Source organism: Equus caballus, chromosome 31, assembly GCF_041296265.1.
Source record: "Equus caballus isolate H_3958 breed thoroughbred chromosome 31, TB-T2T, whole genome shotgun sequence".
In the NCBI taxonomy this organism is placed as follows: Eukaryota; Metazoa; Chordata; class Mammalia; order Perissodactyla; family Equidae; genus Equus; species Equus caballus.
This window is the reverse complement of record NC_091714.1, coordinates 15399050-15421162: the sequence shown is the minus strand read 5'-3', so window position 1 is coordinate 15421162 and position 22113 is coordinate 15399050. Positions and strand designations below refer to the sequence as shown.

The 22113-nt window shown below is 42.2% G+C and overlaps 1 protein-coding gene across 9 annotated transcripts in view; it reads left to right on the top strand.

Annotated features, from left to right (window-relative positions):
* Nucleotides 1–22113, top strand: part of ESR1 (estrogen receptor 1) — a 344709-nt gene that overhangs the window by 91867 nt on the left and 230729 nt on the right. For 3 of the 9 annotated variants that reach the window (XM_023632847.2, XM_070256166.1, XM_023632845.2), the window contains exons 1-2: nucleotides 890–1039; nucleotides 3019–3540. In XM_023632847.2, coding sequence (XP_023488615.1) covers nucleotides 3089–3540 — 452 coding nt within the window. In that variant the 5' untranslated portion in view covers nucleotides 890–1039; nucleotides 3019–3088. Of the gene's footprint in view, nucleotides 1–874; nucleotides 1040–2481; nucleotides 2593–2882; nucleotides 3541–22113 lie in introns of those variants that run through there. The other 6 variants (XM_070256168.1, XM_070256165.1, XM_070256164.1 and 3 more) reach the window with 4 other exon arrangements.

Below are 22113 nucleotides of genomic sequence, written 5' to 3'. Positions count from 1 at the left end.
AATGTTTGGCAGCAAAGGGTCCACTAGGTGTCACATGTCCTGAAAGCCTGGGCGAGGGCACACTAGGAGTAGCTTATTATCGTGTGTTAGTATCATGGTCTAGAGAAAAGTTGAAGACCAGGTGGATCCATGTGGGCATCGCTGGGGATTGAGAGCCCCCTTCCCATACTGACACTAGTACAACCAGAGAGCCTAAAACCAGTTTAAAACAAAGACACCCACCTTTGTCTTATCTCCATACTCCATACTTTTAACACTATATTTCTTTTGTATGTTTACAGAAAGCGGTCAACTGAGCTCTTCATGGAAAGGTTTGTGGGTTTGGTCGACGAGGTGGAGGAATATTATATTTCAGCTGGAAACACATCCCTAGAATGCCAAAACATTTATTCCAAAGTCTGGTTTCCTGGTGCAATCGGAGGCATGGCAATAGTGTGTCTGTTCAGAGCCTAGGGGCTAGGGCCAGCAAGGCATGTGATCCAAGTATATCCCAGAAGGCCTTTATTGTTAAATTATATTCTTCAGGAGAAACCGCCCATGTTACATTTTGTAAATTTGATAGCCGTATACTTTTGACTGGCATTCTATTTTAGCCGTAAGCCTATGATTTACGGCAAGCCCATTCTCCCTCTTGCTTAGGGTGGCAGTGGAAAGCATGGGGCACTTTCCAGGCTCCCAGGATAAGGAGCAAAGGAGGCTGGAGTTTTGCTTCTCTTCAATAATGCTGACTCTAGCTGTGTCACACTGCTCCCCAGGAGCTGACAGCAAGCTTCTCCTCACTCCCCACTGCCATTCATCCAGCTCTGTGCAGCAGCCCAGCTGCTGCGTCTGCCGGGAGGGGCTGCCCAGCGCCCTGCCTACTGGCTGCTTCCCCAATCCCTGCCATTCCACACACAAGCACATCCACACACGCTCTGCGGTGCTCACACACGGAGCCACCCGCACATGCGAGCACATTCTTTCCTTCATTCTCACTGTCAAGCCCTTGATTCACCAAGCCCATGGAACATTTCTGGAAAGACGCTCTTGATCCAGCAGGGTAGGCTTGTTTTGATTTCTCTCTTTGTAGGCTTAGCATTTTGAGAAAGCAACTTACCTTTCTGGCTGGTGTCTGTATCCTAGCAGGCAGAGAAGGACTTGCTGTTATCCATGGGTTGATGTGTGTGTCTCTTTTTTCTTCCAAGACTTGTAGGATTCTTTGTGCCATTTCTATATAATTTGGCAGGTTCAGATTCTTAAGAGCCCTAGGAAGTGCTTTTGCATGTGTTTAAAAAAGACATTTGCAAATTGGAAGTGTGATTTACGAAAACGAAATCATCTGTAAAAAAATTGCTTTGGAAAGTAATGGTTGCTGGCCATAAAGAGAAATATCTGTGATCCACCTAATGTGTTTTTAACCCTTTCTTTGCTTATAATTTATAGTTACTGATGCTAAGCTCAATTTTAGCTTCATATGAAATCAGCTACTCTGCATATTGTCCCCAGATAGTCTGTCTGTTCTTGTAAGAATTAGGTAAAACGCGTACTTATTAGTATAAAAATAACCAAAAGTATTGTTATTAGTAACAGCAACCTTGGCATCTTTAAATGCCATGAATAATTTGTCAGGTACTCTGCTGGGTGTTTGGGATGGCAATTATGGCAAGGTATACATGGTTGTGTCTGATGATCACATCAGAGTCTTTTAGGCTGGGGCAAAGGAAGTTGATGAAAAAGTATAAACTACCCAAGAATATGGGTGCACAGTATATTTACCCCCTTTTTTGTTTATATATATGGTGTGTATATGTGTGTATGCTTTTACTTTTAATTCAGTTCAAAACTTTTTCCTATTCCTTTTTATCTGGATATTTGATTCTGCATATCCCACCCCAAGTGAACCGAGTAGGTCCAATTGTAAAATTAAAGAACAAGAAATGTGTCATTGCATTTTAAAATTTCTTGGTTAGACCAACAGTGTAACATAATTGCCAAAGATTTGGTTAATGAGCTGAGGTTATGTTTTGTCTGAAAAGGTCATATTTCATATTCAGTTTTCTGAAGTTTTCGTTGCATAACCTGTGGCAGGCATGAACACCCATGTGCGCCTAACCAAAGGTTTTTGTGAATCATCATTCACATGAGAATTCCTAGTGGGAGGAAGTACAGCACCGTGGTCCAACACAAATAGACAAGTCGGGCTGCGAGAACCTCAGGAGGTCCTGACCAGAAGGGACCGCTTTGGGAGAATTTTGCAGATAAGGAAACTGAGCTCCGGCAGCGTTCTCCTGATGACAAAACGCATCTCTTGCTATACGTACACCTTAAATCTCCACCCCCTTCTCCCGGGATGCCTTCTGTCAGTCCATGCAGCTGCTAAATATAGCTGTCTGTGGCTGGCTGCATATGCAACCGTACACCCTATTCTATCTGCCATATCTCAGTTACAGAGTGGTCCTCCCCAGGGTCATTCTATGTACACACGCCATATTTCCAGCCAACTAGGAGAGTGAATCAAACAGAAAGAGAGACAAACAGAGATAGATTGGAGCCTGGCACGGGGCACATAAGGCAGCACGTTAGAGAGAGCCGGCCCCTGAATTAGTCTTCCGAGTAGGTTTTAAGCTCCATCTTCCCCGGACCACCTTTAGGAGATTGCTCTGCTCCCCCGCCCTCCGGCAGGGAAATTCAGCCTCCATCCAGCAGCGACAAGTAAAGTAAAGTTCAGGGAAGCTGCTCCGTTGGGATCGCTCCAAAACAAGTTGCGCCCGGAGTGAAGTTTGAGCCAATGTCAGGGCAAGGCAACAGCCCCTGGCCGGCTGCCCGCACCTTTGTGATGCATATGAGCTCGGGAGACCAGTACTTAAAGTTGGAGACCCGAGCCCGGGGAGCTGGCGGAGCGCGCTCGCAGGGCTGCACTTGCTCGCGTCTGGCCGCCCAGTGCCACGGGACGGCCGGCTCCGGGGCAGGGCCAGAGCTGGTGTCGCGGCAGGACATGCGCTGCGCCGCCTCTAACCGCGGGCTGTGCTCTTCTTCCAGGTGGCCGGCCGGCTGCTGAGCCCTCCGCCGTGCGGGGAGACGGTATGCGCCTTGCCCGCGGCCCCTGTCCATGACCATGACCCTCCACACCAAAGCATCCGGAATGGCCCTGCTGCACCAGATCCAAGGGAACGAGCTGGAGACCCTGAACCTCCCGCAGTTCAAGATCCCCCTGGAGCGGCCCCTGGGCGAGGTGTACGTGGAGAGCAGCAAGCCCCCGGTGTACGACTACCCCGAGGGCGCCGCGTATGACTTCAACGCCGCGGCCGCCGCCTCCGCGTCCGTCTACGGCCAGTCCGGCCTCGCCTACGGCCCGGGGTCCGAGGCGGCGGCATTCGGCGCCAACGGCCTGGGGGGCTTCCCGCCGCTCAACAGCGTGTCTCCGAGCCAGCTGATGCTGCTGCACCCGCCACCGCAGCTCTCTCCCTACTTGCATCCCCCAGGCCAGCAGGTGCCCTATTACCTGGAGAATGAGCCGAGCGGCTACTCGGTGTGCGAGGCCGGCCCCCAGGCGTTCTACAGGTACCTGCGCCGCCCACCGCACCCGTCGGGGTGGCCTCGCGCGAGCCCGGCCGGCGGGAGGGAGCGGGGGCCGGGGCTGCGCCGCCCCAGCTCGCCCGAGGCCGCAGGCCGCGGGACTGGGCACCCGCGGGACGGCCACCCGAGGGCCCGCGCGCTGCCCGGCCCGGGGAGGATTCGCGGATCTCGCGTTCTGACAGTTGAGTTCTCTCCCTTGGCAGCTTAAAACAAATTCTATTCTTCGCCCACTGCCGTCTGCGTGAGAGGCAGATCCGAAACCCTGTGCGCTTCCTAACCAAACAAATGTTGGAAAACCGTACAAAGCAACAGTTATTTGTAGGGGAAACCCCCAAAGCAAATGAACACAAGGCTCTTTGAGTCTCTGGTAAATGTCCCGCTTTGGTATTTCAGGCTAGAGGTGTTTGGGGTTAGCGGAGCTCAGAGTTTTATTTATTATTATTATTATTATTTTAAAATGTTGTTTTAATGTGCTCGCAAAGTACCTTTCATCTAGAAGTTCGGATTGGAAATAGCCCGCTATGGTGATGATGATGATGGTGATGATGATGATGATGATTTTTTGGGGACGCTATTTGTAGCACCTGCTTTTCCCCCTCCTTCTCCATCCCATGTTCCAGTTCCAGGGCTTTCGGACTGAATTGCGCTCCTCAGGAGAGCATAGTGGGGTTGAATGGGTCTTAACAAGTTTCTGATTTCCAAGTTATCTGGCTGGATCCCTGTTGAAGCAGATTGCTGGCATATGACTTCTGACAGCCGGGAATTGATAGGTGTCCTGTGAGTTTAAAACATGCCATATCCAACCATGAGTGTTTTGAAATCCTCTCCTGCCAGCTGAGTTCCCTTTCTAGCCTACCAGGCAGAGAATGCCCCTGGAGCGGGATGCCGGGTCAGCTTGGTTCACCTTTCAGTCTCTGTGAAAGAAGCCTTGGCAGTCCAGGACACACGGGACACTTTTGTGACTTAAGCGTCCTTATTTTTTTTTCCCTAGTAGATGTTAGACTTTCCTCCTCCCCACTTCTCCCATTTTCCTTTTGACAGTTTCTCCCTTCTCTTCCTGATGGACCTGGGGAGGGCGGGTGTTTGTGAATACCTGTGCCCTAGGCCACCGCTGGACGATACCCTGGAGTGGGTTTGGGTGGCCCCAGGGCGCCCACGTGGCTGCGCGCTGAGTTCGGCACTGCGTGAAGGTACACTGATGTCTGGACTTGCGTCCTGCCCTCACCCGGACCCTTCTGCATGGCAAGCTGTGGACCGTTTTCTAGTTAGTATTCTATGTCCAGAGATATTTATAGCAGAAGAAACAGGAGGAAAGTGAAGATTAGCCTCAGAGGATCCTGAAGGGCACACACTTGGGGTATCTGAACACATACCCGTATCCCTCAGCCTCCTCAAAGACTTCAGAGCATCCCGCAGCCAAGCAGGTCCAGCCTCAGTTATTACCTAAAAGACAAGCAATGAACGAAACTTTAAAAAGTTGGCATGTTTCAAATTAATTTCACTTGTTTTAATTCAGGGTTAAAATAGAAAGAGAAAAAGAATTTATTCTGCCCACTTTTTTAAAAGTGTTAGAACAAAATATAACGATTAAGTCTAATTCACACATTTTAAACTCCTTAATGTGAAGAAAGGCACTGGTATGATATGAATTCCATAACCTTATGGTGGACTCCAGAAACTATTTTCTTTTCCATTTAATTTTCAGTTCTTTTATTGCAGATTAATGCCACTGAAATTCAATGGGCACTAATGAGACTGCTCGTCGGTGGGTTATTTACTGCCTTGCTAATAATTACATGAGCATGGTCAAATGAAGAGGGGATCACATTTTATTCAAAATTGTTCATCATCCCAGTAGCAAATAATAGCACTATAATATGCCCCATCTTAAACTTTTTGCATTAGGTGATATTCAAATACTTTTAGAATAATGAAAAAAATGACATGGAGCTTTTAAAAGTAAAGTAGAAAACTCACACAAATGGGATTCTGTGTGGAAATTCAGTTTTAGAATGATTTTTCCCTTATAGTTTATTTCCCGTAACATCCTTCCTTTTTTGTTTGAATTCTGCGTCTTATTACTCAGAGAGGGAGGGAAGCATCTACACAAGTGTGGTTTCAAATAGACAAATGTTATTTAATAATTTTCCCTCTCAGTTTTCCTGCTTGAATAACTGGGTAAAAAGAAAAGAATTGATTCGACTCTTTTAAGAACTTTTAACTTTCTTAAGTAGTTATCAAAAGTTTTGGGGGCCGAAAGCAGTGTTTCAAACTGCTTGCCATAACCCAGAGTATCAGGAAATCCGTTTAGTGAGTCTAGAACATTTTTTTAAAGGAATAAAAGAGAAAAGAATATGAGAAAATACTGGAAGGGCATAATATTTAGTAAGGGGGGGTTTTGTTTCTTGAAAATTTGTTTTAATTTAACATGCTTGTGTGTGCCGACTGTGATATAAAATGTATTTCTTACTGTGGGTTGAGGTCAAAGAAGTTGAAAGCTACTAGCCTAAAATCTTACGCTTAGTAGAAAACAAAAAATTTATGTAAGTGGCTGGTCGTTTTATCTACACAAACCAAAAAGCTATTTTGATCATCTTTATTTTATTTTTCTCCTATAAATTAGCTAGTGTTTTTAGGTCAGTTAGATTAAGCTGAACTATTTCTGATTCTTAACTTTTCCATTTGTAAAATTGTCCGCCTGAATGTCCCACTGGGTTGTTCAGCAAATTTATGTGAAGTTCGCATCATTTACCGTTAAGATGCTATGGCAACTTTCTTCATTTGGCCACAATTTGCAGCTGTATCTTTGTATGAAGAAATGTAATACATAAAAATACCCTGGACATATAATAATGTGAGAAAGATTGTTGCATGTCCCCAAAAATTGTTATTAAGAGGGAATAAATTTGTAAATAGGCACGCTGTGACTTTGCAAGATGAATCTGACCTGAAATTTCATGATGAAGGCAACCGGGAATCATCTTATCCTGGGTTCCTTTTTAGAGTTCAAACAACTTAGTAAGTTTGAATACAACTAAAGATGAACCTTAATTATATCCACCATGAATTTTAAAATTCAAATTAAGTATTTAATGCTCCCTGCTTATTTTAATTTTATTACTCAATATTCTTAAGGGCAAATTTGCCCACTTCTCCAAAAAACTTGACAAACGCACAAACCTTTTGCATCAGAGTCAATGCCCTCTAATTTGTATACTGGCTGTATGCATATTTCGAATCACTAACTTATCCACGGGTGACTGAAACTACTTCTCCACCTTGAACAAGGCTTACCTCTAGGGAGAGATTTGAATGGCTCATTTTCAAGTTTCCAATCATTCTTTCCTTGTACTTAGGTGTTATTTTAGCACGCTTTTCTTTCTGTTCTTGCATTTTTCATTCATTTAAATTGTTACTGTTTGCCTGCCACTTTGGGTTCGTCTGCGAATAGTTCAAGAAGCCACAGATTGCCTTGAGATTCAGTGTATTTTAGGTTGAAAACGAATCATATCTCCGATCCCCATTTCATTTTCACCTACTCCATGTGGCTTGTACCTGTTTGGTAAAAAGCGCCTGAAAGATAATTGCCACTTATTCTAATCTTCTTTCACGTGCTCAGTTCATTTAGACCCCTGGATTACTTTTGTGAATCTATTTAGGAAGTCACATTCCTAATTTGGGAAAACTGAGGTTCAGCATTTTGGTTTCTTATTGTTTTAAGGATCTAAAAGACAGGGGCAAGAAATTGACAATAGCAAGAAAAATAGGTATCAGGAAAAACTATAAAAGATGTCAAATTTTCCATTAATGATAAGACATTAGTGATTTTGTCAAGTTGGTTAGTTTGTGTGAAAGTGTACATAAGCTATACAAGCATTCAATATTTTATTTTATTCACATTAATATTTGTTCTGGTGCTTTTGTAAGCTAGAAAAACAGTAGGGAAGAACAGATTTAAGTTTTCAGGAGTTTCATTACAAATATAGAATGATGATAATGAAATTATTTTCTGTGGAAGCCAAATTTAAATAAAATCTTTATCACCATCTACAATAGTTGTTTGCAGCCTGGGTTGTCATAAAGAACACTTATTTTATAGATATGTTTTTCAAAAGTCAAAACCCTGATTATGTGAAAATAGTTTTACACAAGGAAATATATGAATTTTAATTATGTTTTTTCTAAAATGCAAACTCAGCACAAAACTCCTACATCTAACTCTTCCCTGTGACTTCAGGATTATTTTTACTGTAACTTTAGAAGAACACAGTGGGGAGATGAACGGGCTAAGCGTATTGCCTTCTTTTCCAGGATGCATTACATGGATAGGGCGAATTAGTCATTTAGCTTAATTCCAAGTCTCAGTTTGCTTTTCGAAGAAAGAAAAACAGAGTGGCCATAACTGTTTAGAACCAAAATGCATCCTCCAGAAAAACGTGCTGTATAAATCTCCGAAATACACCCACTTGAACACAAACCAAACAAAGTGAAAGTGTACAGGATTTCTTAGAAAGGAAGCTGAGTATCAAAGTCATCGGATAGTTTTATTTCATATTTTAAACTCTGCCAATGAATTGATGGATCGTGTCATTTTAGTAAAAGTTGTGTCTGAGCTGTCGCCTACTCCATCCTTAAAACATCCCCTTAAGACGTGAGTTATGTTCTGACGGCTGTCAGAAATCTGAGGAGTGAAGTGGGCTGGAGGGGAAGGGGAGCACCTTTATGATCTTCTTGATCTCATGAGGGAAGAAACCACAATTGCTGAGTTCTGCACGCTGAAGAATATTATTAGGAATTAGGAGAGAAGTTTTGCATTAATCAACAATAGTTTTGACTATGTGTATATTTTTAGACCTTATTAGAAATATGGAGAGGGGCCGGCCTGCTGGCATAGTGGTTGGATTTGCGTGCTCTGCTTCAGTGGCCTGGGGTTCCTGGGTTCAGATTCTGGGCGTGGACCTATGCACTGCTTATTGAGCCATGTGGCAGAGTCCCACATAGAAAGTGGAGGAGGATTGCCAGAGATGTTAGCTTGGCGACGGTCTTCCTCAACCAAAAAAATTAAAAGAAAAGAAAAGAAAAAGAGGAAGATTGGCAACAGATGTTAGTTCAGGGCCAATCTTCCTCATCCCCCCTCAAAAATAGGAGGATAGAAAGACAACTATTTTGTTTCCCACTAACAAAATTTTATGTAGTTTAATAAAGTATGCTTTCAAGAAGCTAGGTCAAATCAGGGTGTGACTGACTCCTATAAGTGATGGTGGATGATGGTGATTGTGGTGGTGGTGGCAATGGTGAGGAGGATGATGATAATGGTGGCAATGAAGTGTTGGTGTCAGTTTGGGTAGGTAGTGTTTCTGGACGCCTATTATATAGCCTGGAGACCTTTATTCTCTCCAGGAATAAAATCCTTTTAATGTACTTTGGTCGTTTTTGTGTAGTTATAATTTAAGTAAATAGTCAAAAATTTCAATCATGGCATTATTAGTAAAATTAATACTGTAAATCTAATAAGTACCTATACTTGGTACGCATAAAATTAAAAAAGAAAAATCCAGACAAGCCTGGCTCTTTGTTTGTTTGTTTCTCCTCTGAGCTTTTCAGGGGGACCAATTGCGTCCTTAGTTTGCTCCCGTAACATCTTCTACTTTATCAAATATGTCATCTTTAATGAAATAGCAGGCTACTTTGTCTTGTAATTTTCTCCTTTATGGAGCTCCTGTGAATTATGCTTGGGGATACTGTAGAAGTTCACTTAAAGTTGATAAAGGTCATTAAGAAAGGTTCAGGACTAGAGATTTCCAAACGAGTCTTCGAGAAAGTCAAATAGGGTTCTTCTTTTGGCAAGTTCCCCAAATGTTGTCAACTCCAAGAAGGCACATGACCTCTGCTGTGAATGTTCAGAATCTCACCTCCAACTTGGGAGCTGCAGGGCTGTCTGGTGTGAAGGCTGTGGCTCCACTCCCAGCCTACATCCTCCGGCCGAGCTCATTCTGCCTGTTCCCAAACCATGGCATGTGCAGGGCCCCAGCAGCCGACGTGCATGTGACAGCCACTACTTCCTAGGCAGTTTTCTTGGCATCTTGACTCACTTTTCCCACAGAAAGACTTGGGATTTCTTCTAAGACCCTGAAAGTAAAAGACGATTCTCTTTTAGTTTCCTGCAACTAAATGATGTTAGAAAAACTAATTTTTTGCATTGGCATCCTTCCCTTTTCCTCCGCCAATCTTTTTTTTTTTTTTTTAACCATCCTTTCTCATGTTTTCTTGTTTCTTTGCTTTACTTTTAGTGTTCTTTCCTTTCAACTTTTTTTTGGCCTCTCCTCCCCTGTCAAGCTTTCTTTTTCCCTTTTCTATTTTAATTGCTCCATCTGAGTATTATCCCCAGATTTTTCCTTCCACCTTTTCTGGTTTATTTCTTTGTTGACCTGTTTCATCTGTTATTTTAATGAAATTTGGAACAGGGCTCAACAGAGTTCTTATCCAGCGTGGGAAAGCCAGTGGTGTAAGAGTATGCCTTCATAACCCAGAGTGTCATTAACTATATTAAAAGTTTCAAAATTGATTCTTTCTGGTTTCTGGGGATAGAAGCTTAAAAGAAAATCAGGAAGAGGTTTTCTCTTAGTGGAATTGCTTTGACAGCTCATTCATCATTTTTTCATTGGGCTACCTCCTTCCAGACTGTGTAAGTCATCGATGACCAAGATGAAATAAAATGCATTTTTGTCTTTCTAGCAGTTCATGTGTCAGTGTTAGCATATAGCAGCCAGGAAATCTTATTGCATGAGTGAGCGAGATCCTAACACCTCGTTCTTCTGCATGAGCATTTGGTATGGACAGAAGTAGAAGAGCAGCCTTGGCTGTTGGCTACTGGTGGACCAGGTTCAGGAGTCCTAGATCCATATGAACTTGTAGCAGGCATTTAAAGCTGACTGTAATTTCCCCCTCTGTCAATGAAAATGATTGTTTTTGAACAATCATAGGTGCATCCATGATTCATTTTACATATATCATGAAGATAAAATATCATGAAGATATTTTAAATGGTGTTTTTTTTTTTTTTGGTTAAACTTTCACAGTGCAACATTGTTAGAAACATAATTGCTTTTAAGGGTCCTTTATGCTAACTTTGACTTCTGCTTTTTTTTTTTTTTTGATGACCTTACAAATAGTTGTATTTATTTCTGCTGGAATATTTCAAACAATTTGGTGAGAAAGGATGTACCCTCCAATTTGAGTACAAGATACAATTTAGTTACGTTGAGAAGTTATTTTCTTTAGTTATTGGAAAAAAACTTGTGGGACCTTCTGAAGCCCCTTTGATTTCTAATAGGAGGAATCCCTGAGTACTGGTCTGAACAGAGGCTGTGTCTTATTCATCACTGTATTTCTCTCAGCCCTTAGCAAAGTGCAGAGCACGTGAAAGTGCTGAGAAGCTGTCAGTTGCATGAATGGCTGGTGGTGGGCAGGGAGCACCAGTTACACTGAGGCGCTCAGGTCTCCTGTCTGGGAGAAAGGCCATTCAGAAAGGGATCTTTAGATATGAATGGAAGAATGTGGGGAGTTTGTGAATCCCCTTCCCTCAGGAATAAAAGTGGAAAGAAGGACTCCACGGGGTTTTCCAAGTACAGTCGATACCTGTTGTTTACGGGTTCCATATTTATGAATTGACCTGTTGCTAAAATTTATTTGTAAGCCCAAAATCAATACTCGTGGCATTCTTGGTCATTTGCAGACGTGTGCAGAGCAGTGAAAAACTTGAGTCATCCAACATGCACCTTCCCTGCTGTGGTCAGACAAGGCAATGCTCTGCCTTCTTGTTTCACCTCTCCTACTGTAACCAAGGGTCCTGTTCTAGGTCTAGCTAGTGCCATGTTTTTTGCATTTTTGTGCTTTTTGTGAGTGATTTTGCTGTTTAAAATGATCCCCCAAGCATGGTGCTGAAGTGCTGTCTAGTGTTCCCAAGTGTGAGAAGGCTGTGATGTGTCTTATGGAGAAAATATACTTGTTAGATAAACTTCATTCAGGCATGAGTTACAGCGTTGCTGGCAGTGTGTTCAGTGTTAATGAATCAACAATATATGTCAAATAAGATGTCTTTCAACTGAAACACACATGAAAAACAAGGCTATGCATTGATTAGCTGATGAAAATGTTATGACCAGAGGCTCGCAAGAACCTAACCTTGTATTTCCCGTAGGAGCAATGGTTCAGTATTCGCTAATTCACTGTTTGTGGCAACGTAACTACTACAAATAATGAGAGTTGATTGTGTATAATAGAATGATTAAAGCCCAGGTTTGGGAGCCAGGCAGCTTGTGTTTCTGGCTTGACTCCTGCCTGATTGTAATCTCTGGCTCAATGTGCCTCAGTTTACTCATCTGTGAAGTGTCAATCAAAATAGAACCGACATCTTTTGGTTGTTGTGAGAATTCAACCAATTTGTGGTCTCAAGGGCTTGAAACATGCCCAGCGAAGAGCAAGCCATTATTTTTTTTTATCATTTCTTTAGAAGAGAATTGGCAACTTTACACCACAGAAGGTGAATATGCGAGCTCTGTAAGAGTCTGGAGCGTTTGCAACTTCCCTGTATTTGTTTCTTTTGCCTTCAGGAGACCAACTTTAATACCCTATTGTAATTAGAAGTTAAACTTTTCCTAAAGGAAGCAGGAAGCTTGTATTTCTTGAAATGCTTACTTTATGCCAGGGACTGGGCTGGAAAAACAAAGCAGCTGTAATCAACTCCAAATGAGTAAAGATAAATAAATCAATAAAAAAGAGTGAGCGATGTTAAGTATTGTGAGTGAAGCAATGCCAGAGAGGGAAGGAATGGAAACCGAGGTAAGCGGTTGATGAAGAAGCTATGATGTACGGAGGGCAAGGAGGGAATTCTCTGTGATTTGGACAAAAGGAACACGGAGTAGGAAGAGGGACGGAAACGAACATTTCTAGGGCATCTACAAAGGTGCATTTTCAACCCTGGCTGCACGTTAGAATTAAGGACGATTTCAGAATCATCCAGATGATTAAAAAACTACTGAGACCTAGGTCATGTCTGTCTCAGGAGCTCTGATAATTGCTCCATGGTGGAAGCGGGAATAAGCAATTAAGAAAGCAAAACAAGACAAAAAAACTCCACGGGCTTTTCTCCTGTGCAGTTCACTGATTTGCGGCCTCCCAGCATTTCTATAAGTGTTATCATATTTAATCTTCCTAACTATCGTGTCATCCCATTGTGTGCCCTGAGGCTTTGCTGTGTTCTAACCCTGAGGAGGACCATCAAACCCAGGTCTGCCTGATTGCCAAGTCTTCATTTCCCTGAGCCACTGGGGTTTCAGCAGCAGAGGGTAACAGAGTGCCAAAGAGAAAGATGACAGTATCTTTAATTTCTACCCCTCATCTTTCCAAAAGAAGATTCGAAGTAGCCAGTTGCATTGGATGTTGACTAGATGCAAAGAAAGTAAACTGAAGCAGATTATGAGGCTGCCATACTTTTCCACAGGATATGAAGAAGAAATGAGGAAAAAACCTAAAACATGGGTGCAAGTCCACACCCATGGCGATTCGCCTGCATGATTTAGGTTTTTGTTAAGGGTTTAGATAATTGAAGGTAATTGAAGCCCGCAAACCTTCCTCACAATGGAGTTCTCTTACCCTTAGTTCTTCTGATAGGTGCCTCGCACCAGACTCTAGAGTTGTTTATACAACTTTAAACCCCTAAATATCAGTATAATTGATTAATTGCACCAAATTTCCAGTTGTGTGTTTGGAAAGTTTTTTGGAGTCTTTTCTGTGGAGGACTTAATTACAGCTCTCCCCGTGTGCTCTTTTCTCCATGAAGTATTTGCAGAATTCTTCCTGCAAATAAAATGTGTTTTATGTTTAACGCTCTCCCCCTGCCCCCACCACTTTTCATTTTCGAAGACTCATTTATCGATAAGTGAAATGGGCTTCCAGGCACTCCACCTTGGCACGGAAGCCCGGGGCACACTTTGGTAAGGCTTTCCCACATTGCTCAGTTCTCAAGGCTGCTCTTTTCCTCCTGAGACCCTGCCCGGAATCAGCAGCTAAGAGCAAGTCTTTGGAAATCTTAAAACATGTATAAATGCAACTCCTTGGGTTCAAAGTGAACATGGGTCTCTCCTAGTGCCCACATGACTTGAAATAAAGGTTCTAGGGGCCGACCCCGTGGCAAAGTGGTTAAGTTCATGGGCTCCGCTTCGGTGGCCCAGGGTTTCACCGGTTTGGATCCTGGGTGTGGACATGGCACCACTCATCAGGCCATGTTGAGGTGGCATCTCACATGCCACAACTAGAAGGACCCACAACTAAAAAAAAATATACTGCGGGGATTTGGGGAGAAAAAGCAGAAAAAAAAGATTGGCAACTGTTGTTAGCTCAGATGCCAGTCTAAAAGATAAATAATAAAGGTTCTAGGCCCCACACAATGAGGGACTATCACCCCCTGACCCAGCGCTCTCTGGTTCTTTGCTCCTTGTTTTTGATGCTCAGCAATTGTGATTCATGAAAACCAAGTGGCTTGTCTATAACGAGTCCAACCCTCTTCTAAGAAGTCTGTGATTGACATTAAGAAATGACTAGCAAAGTTATCAGGTACCTTGTGGAAGCATTCACAGGTTCTAGCATTTTTATATTGAACAACCATAGTTCACAGAAATGCAGTATGAGTCATTTTCTAGTATGTCTTAAAAACACAGACAAGAAGTTTCTTCTCAAATGTCTCTCATGTCATTCTCTCCTTTCTTTACACATGGTCATGGCCATCTCTCTATTATTGCTGTAATAGGTTCCTTACTAGTTTTCAGCTGTTGAGCTCTCAAACTCTAATTAGTTTTTCAGTTTGCTACCAGAGCGTACTACCCAAAGTATATACTTGATCTGGTCCTTCCTCTGCTTAAAAGCCTTCAGTGGCTTCTCAGTCATCACAGAACACATGCGTATTCTGTAGTGTGGCATTTGAAGCTCTTGTAAGTTGATTCCAAACAATCTTCTCCCGTCACTTCATGAAGATCTTGTTCAAAACCGTATTTAAAAGGCACTTTCTTACTTCTCTTCACAGTCATCTCCATCTCTAACACGTAACTTTCTTCCTTCTTGTCCCATCCCTGTTAGGCTGATTCTGCCCAGAAGTCAAAGTTCAGCTCAGATGCCACCTCTCCCAGGTGGGTTTGCCACCTGGCATTCTTTCAGTGGTCATTGTGCACATATAGCATCTTTTTTGGTACCTCTATTATAGAAATCACCGTAGAATGCCTATCCTTATGACTGTAGGTAGATTTGTCTCCCTCATCTGTTTAATAGTTTTCGTTAATTTTTAAAAGTAATTTAATAGAGTTTATTAATTAATGTAAATAGTCACTCTCTCAGTAAGCTTTATTGACTGTTGATCACGTGCTGACTCTGTGGTAGGTGCAGAGATTGGACACTGTCATCAAATTACTCGTAGTCTAGTGAGGGAGATGATAAGTGTATAGACAATTAAAAAACGGGAGTAAGAATTGTCATCGAAAAGGGACCACAAGGGGCATTGCAGAGGGGCACTTAACCAGGTGGAGGACTCCCTCCATGGATGCAGAAGTCCAAAAAGATTTGATGGAAGGAGGAGTTAGCCAAGCAGAGAAGGGTAGGTGAGGCTGTGAAGAGATGCTGCGTCTTGTTCCCTGGTACTCCCTACAGTTTCAGCTCAGTTCCTTTGGCAGAATAACTGCCCTATAATTTATAGAGCCAAATTGTCAACAAAAGGAGGGTAAGTTTTTAAAAGTCAGAGAAATAATTTTAATAATACCAATAGCTAGTACTTTTTGAGCACAGTGCACCAGGCACCTGACTGAAAGCCTTAAACGGATGATCTTGTTAAATCTTTACACCAACCATAAGAGGATAGTTCTCTTATTATCCTCATCTTATGGATGAAGAAATTAAGACTTAGAGAGGGGAAATGACTTGCCCAAGGTCACACAGCCAGTACTGGAGGATTAGGGGTTCTAAATCTAGAAAGTGGACTTTGGAGCTCAAGTTTTAACCCACTACATTGTGCAGAAAAAGTGACAGGGTGTCTTCTGTCACTGATCCATTCACTTGGGAGTTGGTTCACTCATTCCTTGTAATATCTTTATATTTAGTTGTGACAATGCTTTAATCTTAGACCACATCCCAAGGCTGCTTCTTTTAGTTTCATGGGAAATGGCAGTTTTTATGGTGCTTGCTAAAAGTATGTTTAAACAAATTTTCCATTAAACAGAGGTATATTTTCCCTTCTAGTATCAGAAGGAAAAATTAAATAAAATCCTACTAAAGACTTCCTGATAGCAACCTTATGCATTTCTCTGCATGTGAAACCCACACATGAATTTTGAATCTGGACGGCATTATCATGTTCCTTTGGTCCAATCCTCTCTTTATACAGATAAAATCATAAAATGACAGTATTTTAAATCTTGGAGGGACCTTAGGCGCGATGTATTCCTATCTCTTTATTTTCCAAGTGAAAGAGTTGAAGTCTGGAGGGGTGAAATGACTTCCCCACGGTTCCCACTGGTGCAGGAAAGCTAGGACTAGGAGCTATGTCTGCCTCCAGCCCGCCACTTCACACCTAACAGATAGAGGCATGAGCAGCCTCTGTTCACTGAGGATGTAGAGGCCATGCTGTGCTCATTGCTGTAGTCTAGCAGGTAGAATGGAAGCTCAAGCAAAGTGGAATGGGGGAATGCCGGACACTGACAGCTGCAAAACCATAATGATGGCTAAAGGGAGTACCCTATTCATGCCTGTCTAGACAGGCCATCAGTTTACTTGGTGTATGGTCCACGTGAGAAATTTTTTTTTTTTTTAAAGGTTAGAAGTAGTTAGGTTCTGGATATATTTTATTTTATTTTTTTAAAACATTTTTTTTTCCTTTTTTCTCCCCAAAGCCCCCAGTAAGTAGTTGTATATTCTTCATTGTGGGTCCTTCTAGTTGTGGCATGTGGGACGCTGCCTCAGCGTGGTTTGATGAGCAGTGCCACGTCCGCGCCCAGGATTCGAACCAACGAAACTCTGGGCCGCCTACAGCGGAGTGTGCAAACTTAACCACTTTTTAACCTCAGTTTGCCACTTTAGTTTTAAGGATCTCCTGGAGACTTATTTCCTATGCTTAACATTTAGATGATTTCCTCTCAGTTCTAATAAATATATCCTGTTTACTTTGTGATCGAAGATTTCCTTTCTTGTTTTTGTTTTTCCATTCCCAGGGCTCCAAGGTTAGGAATGACCTTACCAGGTTTCTCTAGAGACTTCTACGGACTCCTTTCAAATTTCTAAAGTAGTTGGGTGCTATTTTTATTCCACAATTACCAATGTGAAATGGAACTTGCATTATTTCACAATGGATATTTCACCTTAGTATTGACAAAATTAAAAGATAATTCAAACTATGCTTGATCCAGCAGCCAAGTTACAATAGAAATTTTTTTGTAACATGGTTCCTGTGTTGAAAAATGTGTCTTCTTTGAGGACACTAAACCCAATGCTGGTTATATACTGTTTATTATTAAATTTTTCCCTTTGTAGTTTAATATTGCTTCAGGAAATGAAATGCAAGTTTAATGAGAATCTCAATTGATGGAACTGTATGTCCTAAGTATAATTAATGCTCCTGATAAATGTGTTAAAGAAGGGCATGGTTGATGAGTTATATCTATGCTAAACCAGGATGATTTGACACCATTTATTCTGTAAAAATTTATACTTATCAGGATAGGGTTTATAAGTAAACAAACTATAATATTTTTTCACTTTCAATTTTTTAATGAGTTAAAGAACTGTTAGAATTGTCAATTAAAATATATGAAAAGGAGATATTAATAATCTTACAGCTTGCAACACTGTAAAGAGAGCATGCAGGAATTAAATGTGCCTTTGTTAACATTCTATGACTGTTATATGTGTGAAAGAAAAGCAATTTGAGGTGTTAGAAGTTAGTCTAGACTTCTTGAGGCTGCCCGTCCCATTTCTTTTGTGAAAAATTGTAGACTGAAATGTATTTTCTTCTGGCTGTGAAAGTGCTGTGAGTATCATCTCAGCAAAATGGCTTCCACTAAGAAGTGGAAAACAAAACTATCATTGCGGTATTTTTTTTTTTTTTGAGGAAGATTAGCCCTGAGCTAACATCTGCCACCAGTCCTCCTATTTTGCTGAGGAAGATTGGTCCTTAGCTAACATCTGTGGCCATCGTCCTCTCTTTTATATGTGGGACGCCGCCACAGCATGGTTTGATGAGCAGCGCATAGGTCCGCGCCTGTGATCCAGGCCTGCGAACCCCTGGCCACCAAAGTGGAAGGTGTGAACTTAACCCCTGCGCCACCAGGCAGGTCTCCCAGTGTGGTATTTTGAGAAGCTTTTGCGCTGCATTCGGCATTCTGGTAGCTTCTTGCAGACAGGTGATGCTATACACAGAGAGGATGATTAGGTCAATAGTAACTTTTTCGAAGTCAATATTTCTCCTTGGAAGACGGTCACTTTAATCTTCTCAAAGTCTGGGCTAAAACTTTCTAATTGGATCTACAGGAAGGAGAGCAGCAGCAGGTGGACAAAAAGTGAGAAAGATCAATTAATATGAAGCCACGTGCCTCAGGGTACTGTGCTGGATAGCACTTAACCAGGAGTGAGCTGCTCTTTGCTGACCAATGCAATGTGAATCAGAAGCCACATCAGTCCTTTAAACTCCTAGGTAATTTTAGTAAACTGGTGAACATTAATTTACTGTGCTAACCCATCAGCCCAAGAGTTAATGCACCTTCAAAATTGCCTAATTTTGTCCAAAACAGACTTTTGTCTCTTGACGAGAAAAGCACGGTTAAGCCTGTGATAATTAGCCTTTCCCACTGTCCTGAACTCAGCTCTGTAATTTCTGCCAGACTCATGTATCTCTGTTGCCTTCTCTTAAAAGCATCATTTTAGGACTGCCAAATAAAATTTAGGATGCCCAGGTGAATTTGAATGTCAGATAAATAACAAAAATTTTTTAGTATAACTGTGCCCTATGTGATATTCTACTAAAAAATTCTTTGTTGTCTATATGAAATTCAATCTAACTGGGCATCTTGCATTTTTATTGGTTAAATCTGGCAGCCTTGGAAATGCTGCCTCACCATTTCCTGTGTTTTGGTTTTGAAGCCTGAAGGTTATCTTTTAGGGTTCCCCTTTCTAGCTAGGACACAGATGTCCCCCTATCTTTTTCTACTAGGAAAGGAGGTACATGGATGTAGAATTTGCACACTTATTTTTATTATCAGTATTAATTCTAATTAAGGATGTAGGTTTAGAGTAAACGCAGAATGACATAGCTATTCATCTATTACCTGAACAGATAAACAATTAAAGTACAAGAGAAAGTATTACAGTGTAATATTACAATATTATAATTCTGCATGAGGAGAAAATCAACCAGTAGGATCTAGTAAAAAGAGACCTTGCCATGAGAACTACTAATTAGGTAACTTTTGTGAGTGAGTAATATAGTGAGTGCTATAGAAATAACACTGTTCTCTGTTTTGGGGGAATTCTCTGACTTTTGCAGCATTATTGGATTTCAGAGAATAGTAGTTAGAAGAATAATTCTTTGAAGTGCTTTCTAGAGCGTGAAAGATTTAGAAGAAAAAACACAACTCCTATCTAGATAAAACTTTAAACAGATCTGCTTTCCCCCCTCCTCTGCCTCTTCTGTTTGTGGTACGATGGGGTGGCTGACTTCATAGCAGGAGAAGTTGAGCTTGGCGGGAGTAGGATGGGAGATTGGCATGCTGCATGACAGACCTAGGTGGTACAAATTAGCTGGAGGGATGACATGCGGCATGGGGGATCCCAAGTGCATGGATCCAATGGGGTTTGTGGAGAATCAAGGCTATAGGGTAAAAAAGAGGATGCACATGAGTCAGAGAGATAAGGAAATGCTCCAATAATCTTCCGGGTTTAGGTCAGATAACTGTACGTGTGTATTTTGCTGCGGAGAAATTTGCTGAAGTCTTTCGTGTCACCATGGGGAACGGAGTGTGAATGAGAATTCCCAAGTCCTGGGATATATTGCCTTTACTCAATCCTAACCCAGGGACATCGAAGAACTCCCAGAGTCACCCTCCAAGGCATAGCGCTCCCAGTAAGAATGGGAGCAAGGCTAGAAGTGTGTTCTCCAGAGTTCTCAGCTGCTTAGGAACTTGTTGCTTTAGCTGGTGGCAGCTGAGGCCACTGGCTAACAGCTGAGTGATTTTGCCCCAATGGGCTGTGTGCCAAGTTTGAATGGAGCCCTGGCGATGGGAAGGCAGTGAATCAAAGGTTCATTTGTTTGATTGTTCCTGGCATCATAGCACACTTATGGCTTGCAGAACTATGGCAGAAGAATCAAGAAGAGTATTTCAGAGCTAATTATAAAGTTTGAAATACCACTTATAAGGGTAATAAAGATATATAATGTTGATTTCCCTCTGACCAGAGCCAAGTCTTGTAAGAAGATCGAGTAAATGGGGTAGAGACTGGGAATCGGAGTCCTTATCCCCAGAGATTTCAGGTTGCTTCTGACTCCACTGTCTAGACTAAATCATCAGAGGATACTGTCCAGAAACTGGAGAAAGCTCTAGAGGCTGCTGTCCAGAAATGAGAGGAAACTCTTCAAAGGCAGAAGCAAGAACGTGCCAGCCTGTGCTGGGAGGCCTGAGACGCGGATGTTTCCAAAGCCTAGCAGAGCAGCTGGGTTTTTTGTTTTATTTCACAGTATTTATTAATTCCATTTTCAAGATCAGATCATTGAAAAAATAATCTGAAAATTCCTAATAAATTATATACCTCTAGTTTACAATCCTTTTTTGATTATGCAAAGGCACCAAGTCTTTTAAAAACAAATTCTGCCCAATCCTGGGCAGATTTTGAGAGAAAATCCATTCTGGAGGGTTGCTGTGATCCCAGAACCCCAGCCCTGACCTTCTCAGCTGGCTGTGTGGGGGGTCAGCAGTCTAAACTCTGGATGGCGGCCACCATGGTGACGAGGTGGTGGGGCAGGCCTTTGCTGATTTATCTATAATCCTTGGGTTTGGTCCTTAAGAGTGTCACGATGTTCTGGAGGGTGGAGGATGGCTGCAGGCCCAGGCTGTCCATCACATTGATCGGGTAGTCAATGTCAGTGGCCAGCTGCCTGGTGGAGCCTGGGGTCAGCTCAGGGATCTTGTGGGTGTCCTGGCTACCCAGGACTCAGGCTCTAGAAAACTTGCTGTATTAACTTCTCTGACTTCCTAGGCACTGCATTGGACCATTGGTCTAAGGGGTCATTGAAATCACTTTTGGCAGTCTGGTTAAGAGTGACTATTGCAGTCTGCTGACATGCTCTTACCTCACTCTGTTAATGTTGTAAGACCTCCACCCAGGTTCACTGGATGGCTGACACAGTTTTCCCATTCATTCATTGATTCGTTTGTTCATTCAGCAAATATTTATTGACCATCTACTCTACGTCAGGCAGTGTTCTAGGCACTGAGAATAGACCAGTGAGCAAATCAGACTAATCACTGAAGGTTCCCTTGTGAGTGACATTTAAGCAAAAATGTGAAATAGGGAAGGGAATGGTACCATGAGGATATCCCAGTGAAAAGTATTTCAGGCTGAGGTCGCAGCAGTGAAAAGGCCCTGAGGCAGGAGCATGCCTGGTGTGTATGAGACAGGGAGGCCACAAGGACTGGCGTGGAGTGAGAAGTTGGAGGTGAGTAAGGAGAGCCATAGAAGCATCAGAGGAGGGCCTTTGTGGGTCATTGTGAGGACTGTGGCCTTTACTCTGCATGAGCTGGAGATCCAGTGGAGGATCTTGAAGAGAGGAATGACCTGATCTGACATTTTGTTGGGAAAGTTTTCTGACCGTTCCCGAAATGGAAGAGTAGAACAAGCCTTCATGTACTCATCATCCAGCTTCAACAATTGTATTTTATTTGTAAATATTTTTGTATGCATTTCTAAAGGATGAGGACTATTTTTTTTAAAGCACAACTATACTATTGTTATCATATATATATATATATTTTTTTGGTGAGGAAGATTTGCCCTGAGCTAACATTCATTGCCAATCTTCCTCATTTTTTTTGGTGAGGAAGATTAGCCCTGAGCTAACATCTGTGCCAATCCTCCTCCACTTTTTTGTGTGAGTCACTGCCACAGCGTGGCTGACGAGTGGTGTAGGTCCATGCTGGGGATCTGAACCTGTGAACCTGGGTGGCCAAAGTGGAGAGCACTGAACTTTAACCACTATGCCATGGGGCCAGCCCCATATTATTGTATTTTAAAAGTTAACCTTATTTCTTTAAATATCAAGAATTTGAACTGATTCCTACTTTGAAGGTGGAGCTGGTGGGATTTCCTGACAGCTTGGATGTTGCACGTGAGAGAGGAGTCAAGGATTGGGCAGTAAGGAAAATCATTTTCAGTATCATACATTTATTGGAAGACTACTACATACATACTTCAAAATAGGTTTTAAAGATTAACATCGGCATCTGGCTTCAGGATTTTTAGTTTCTTTTCATA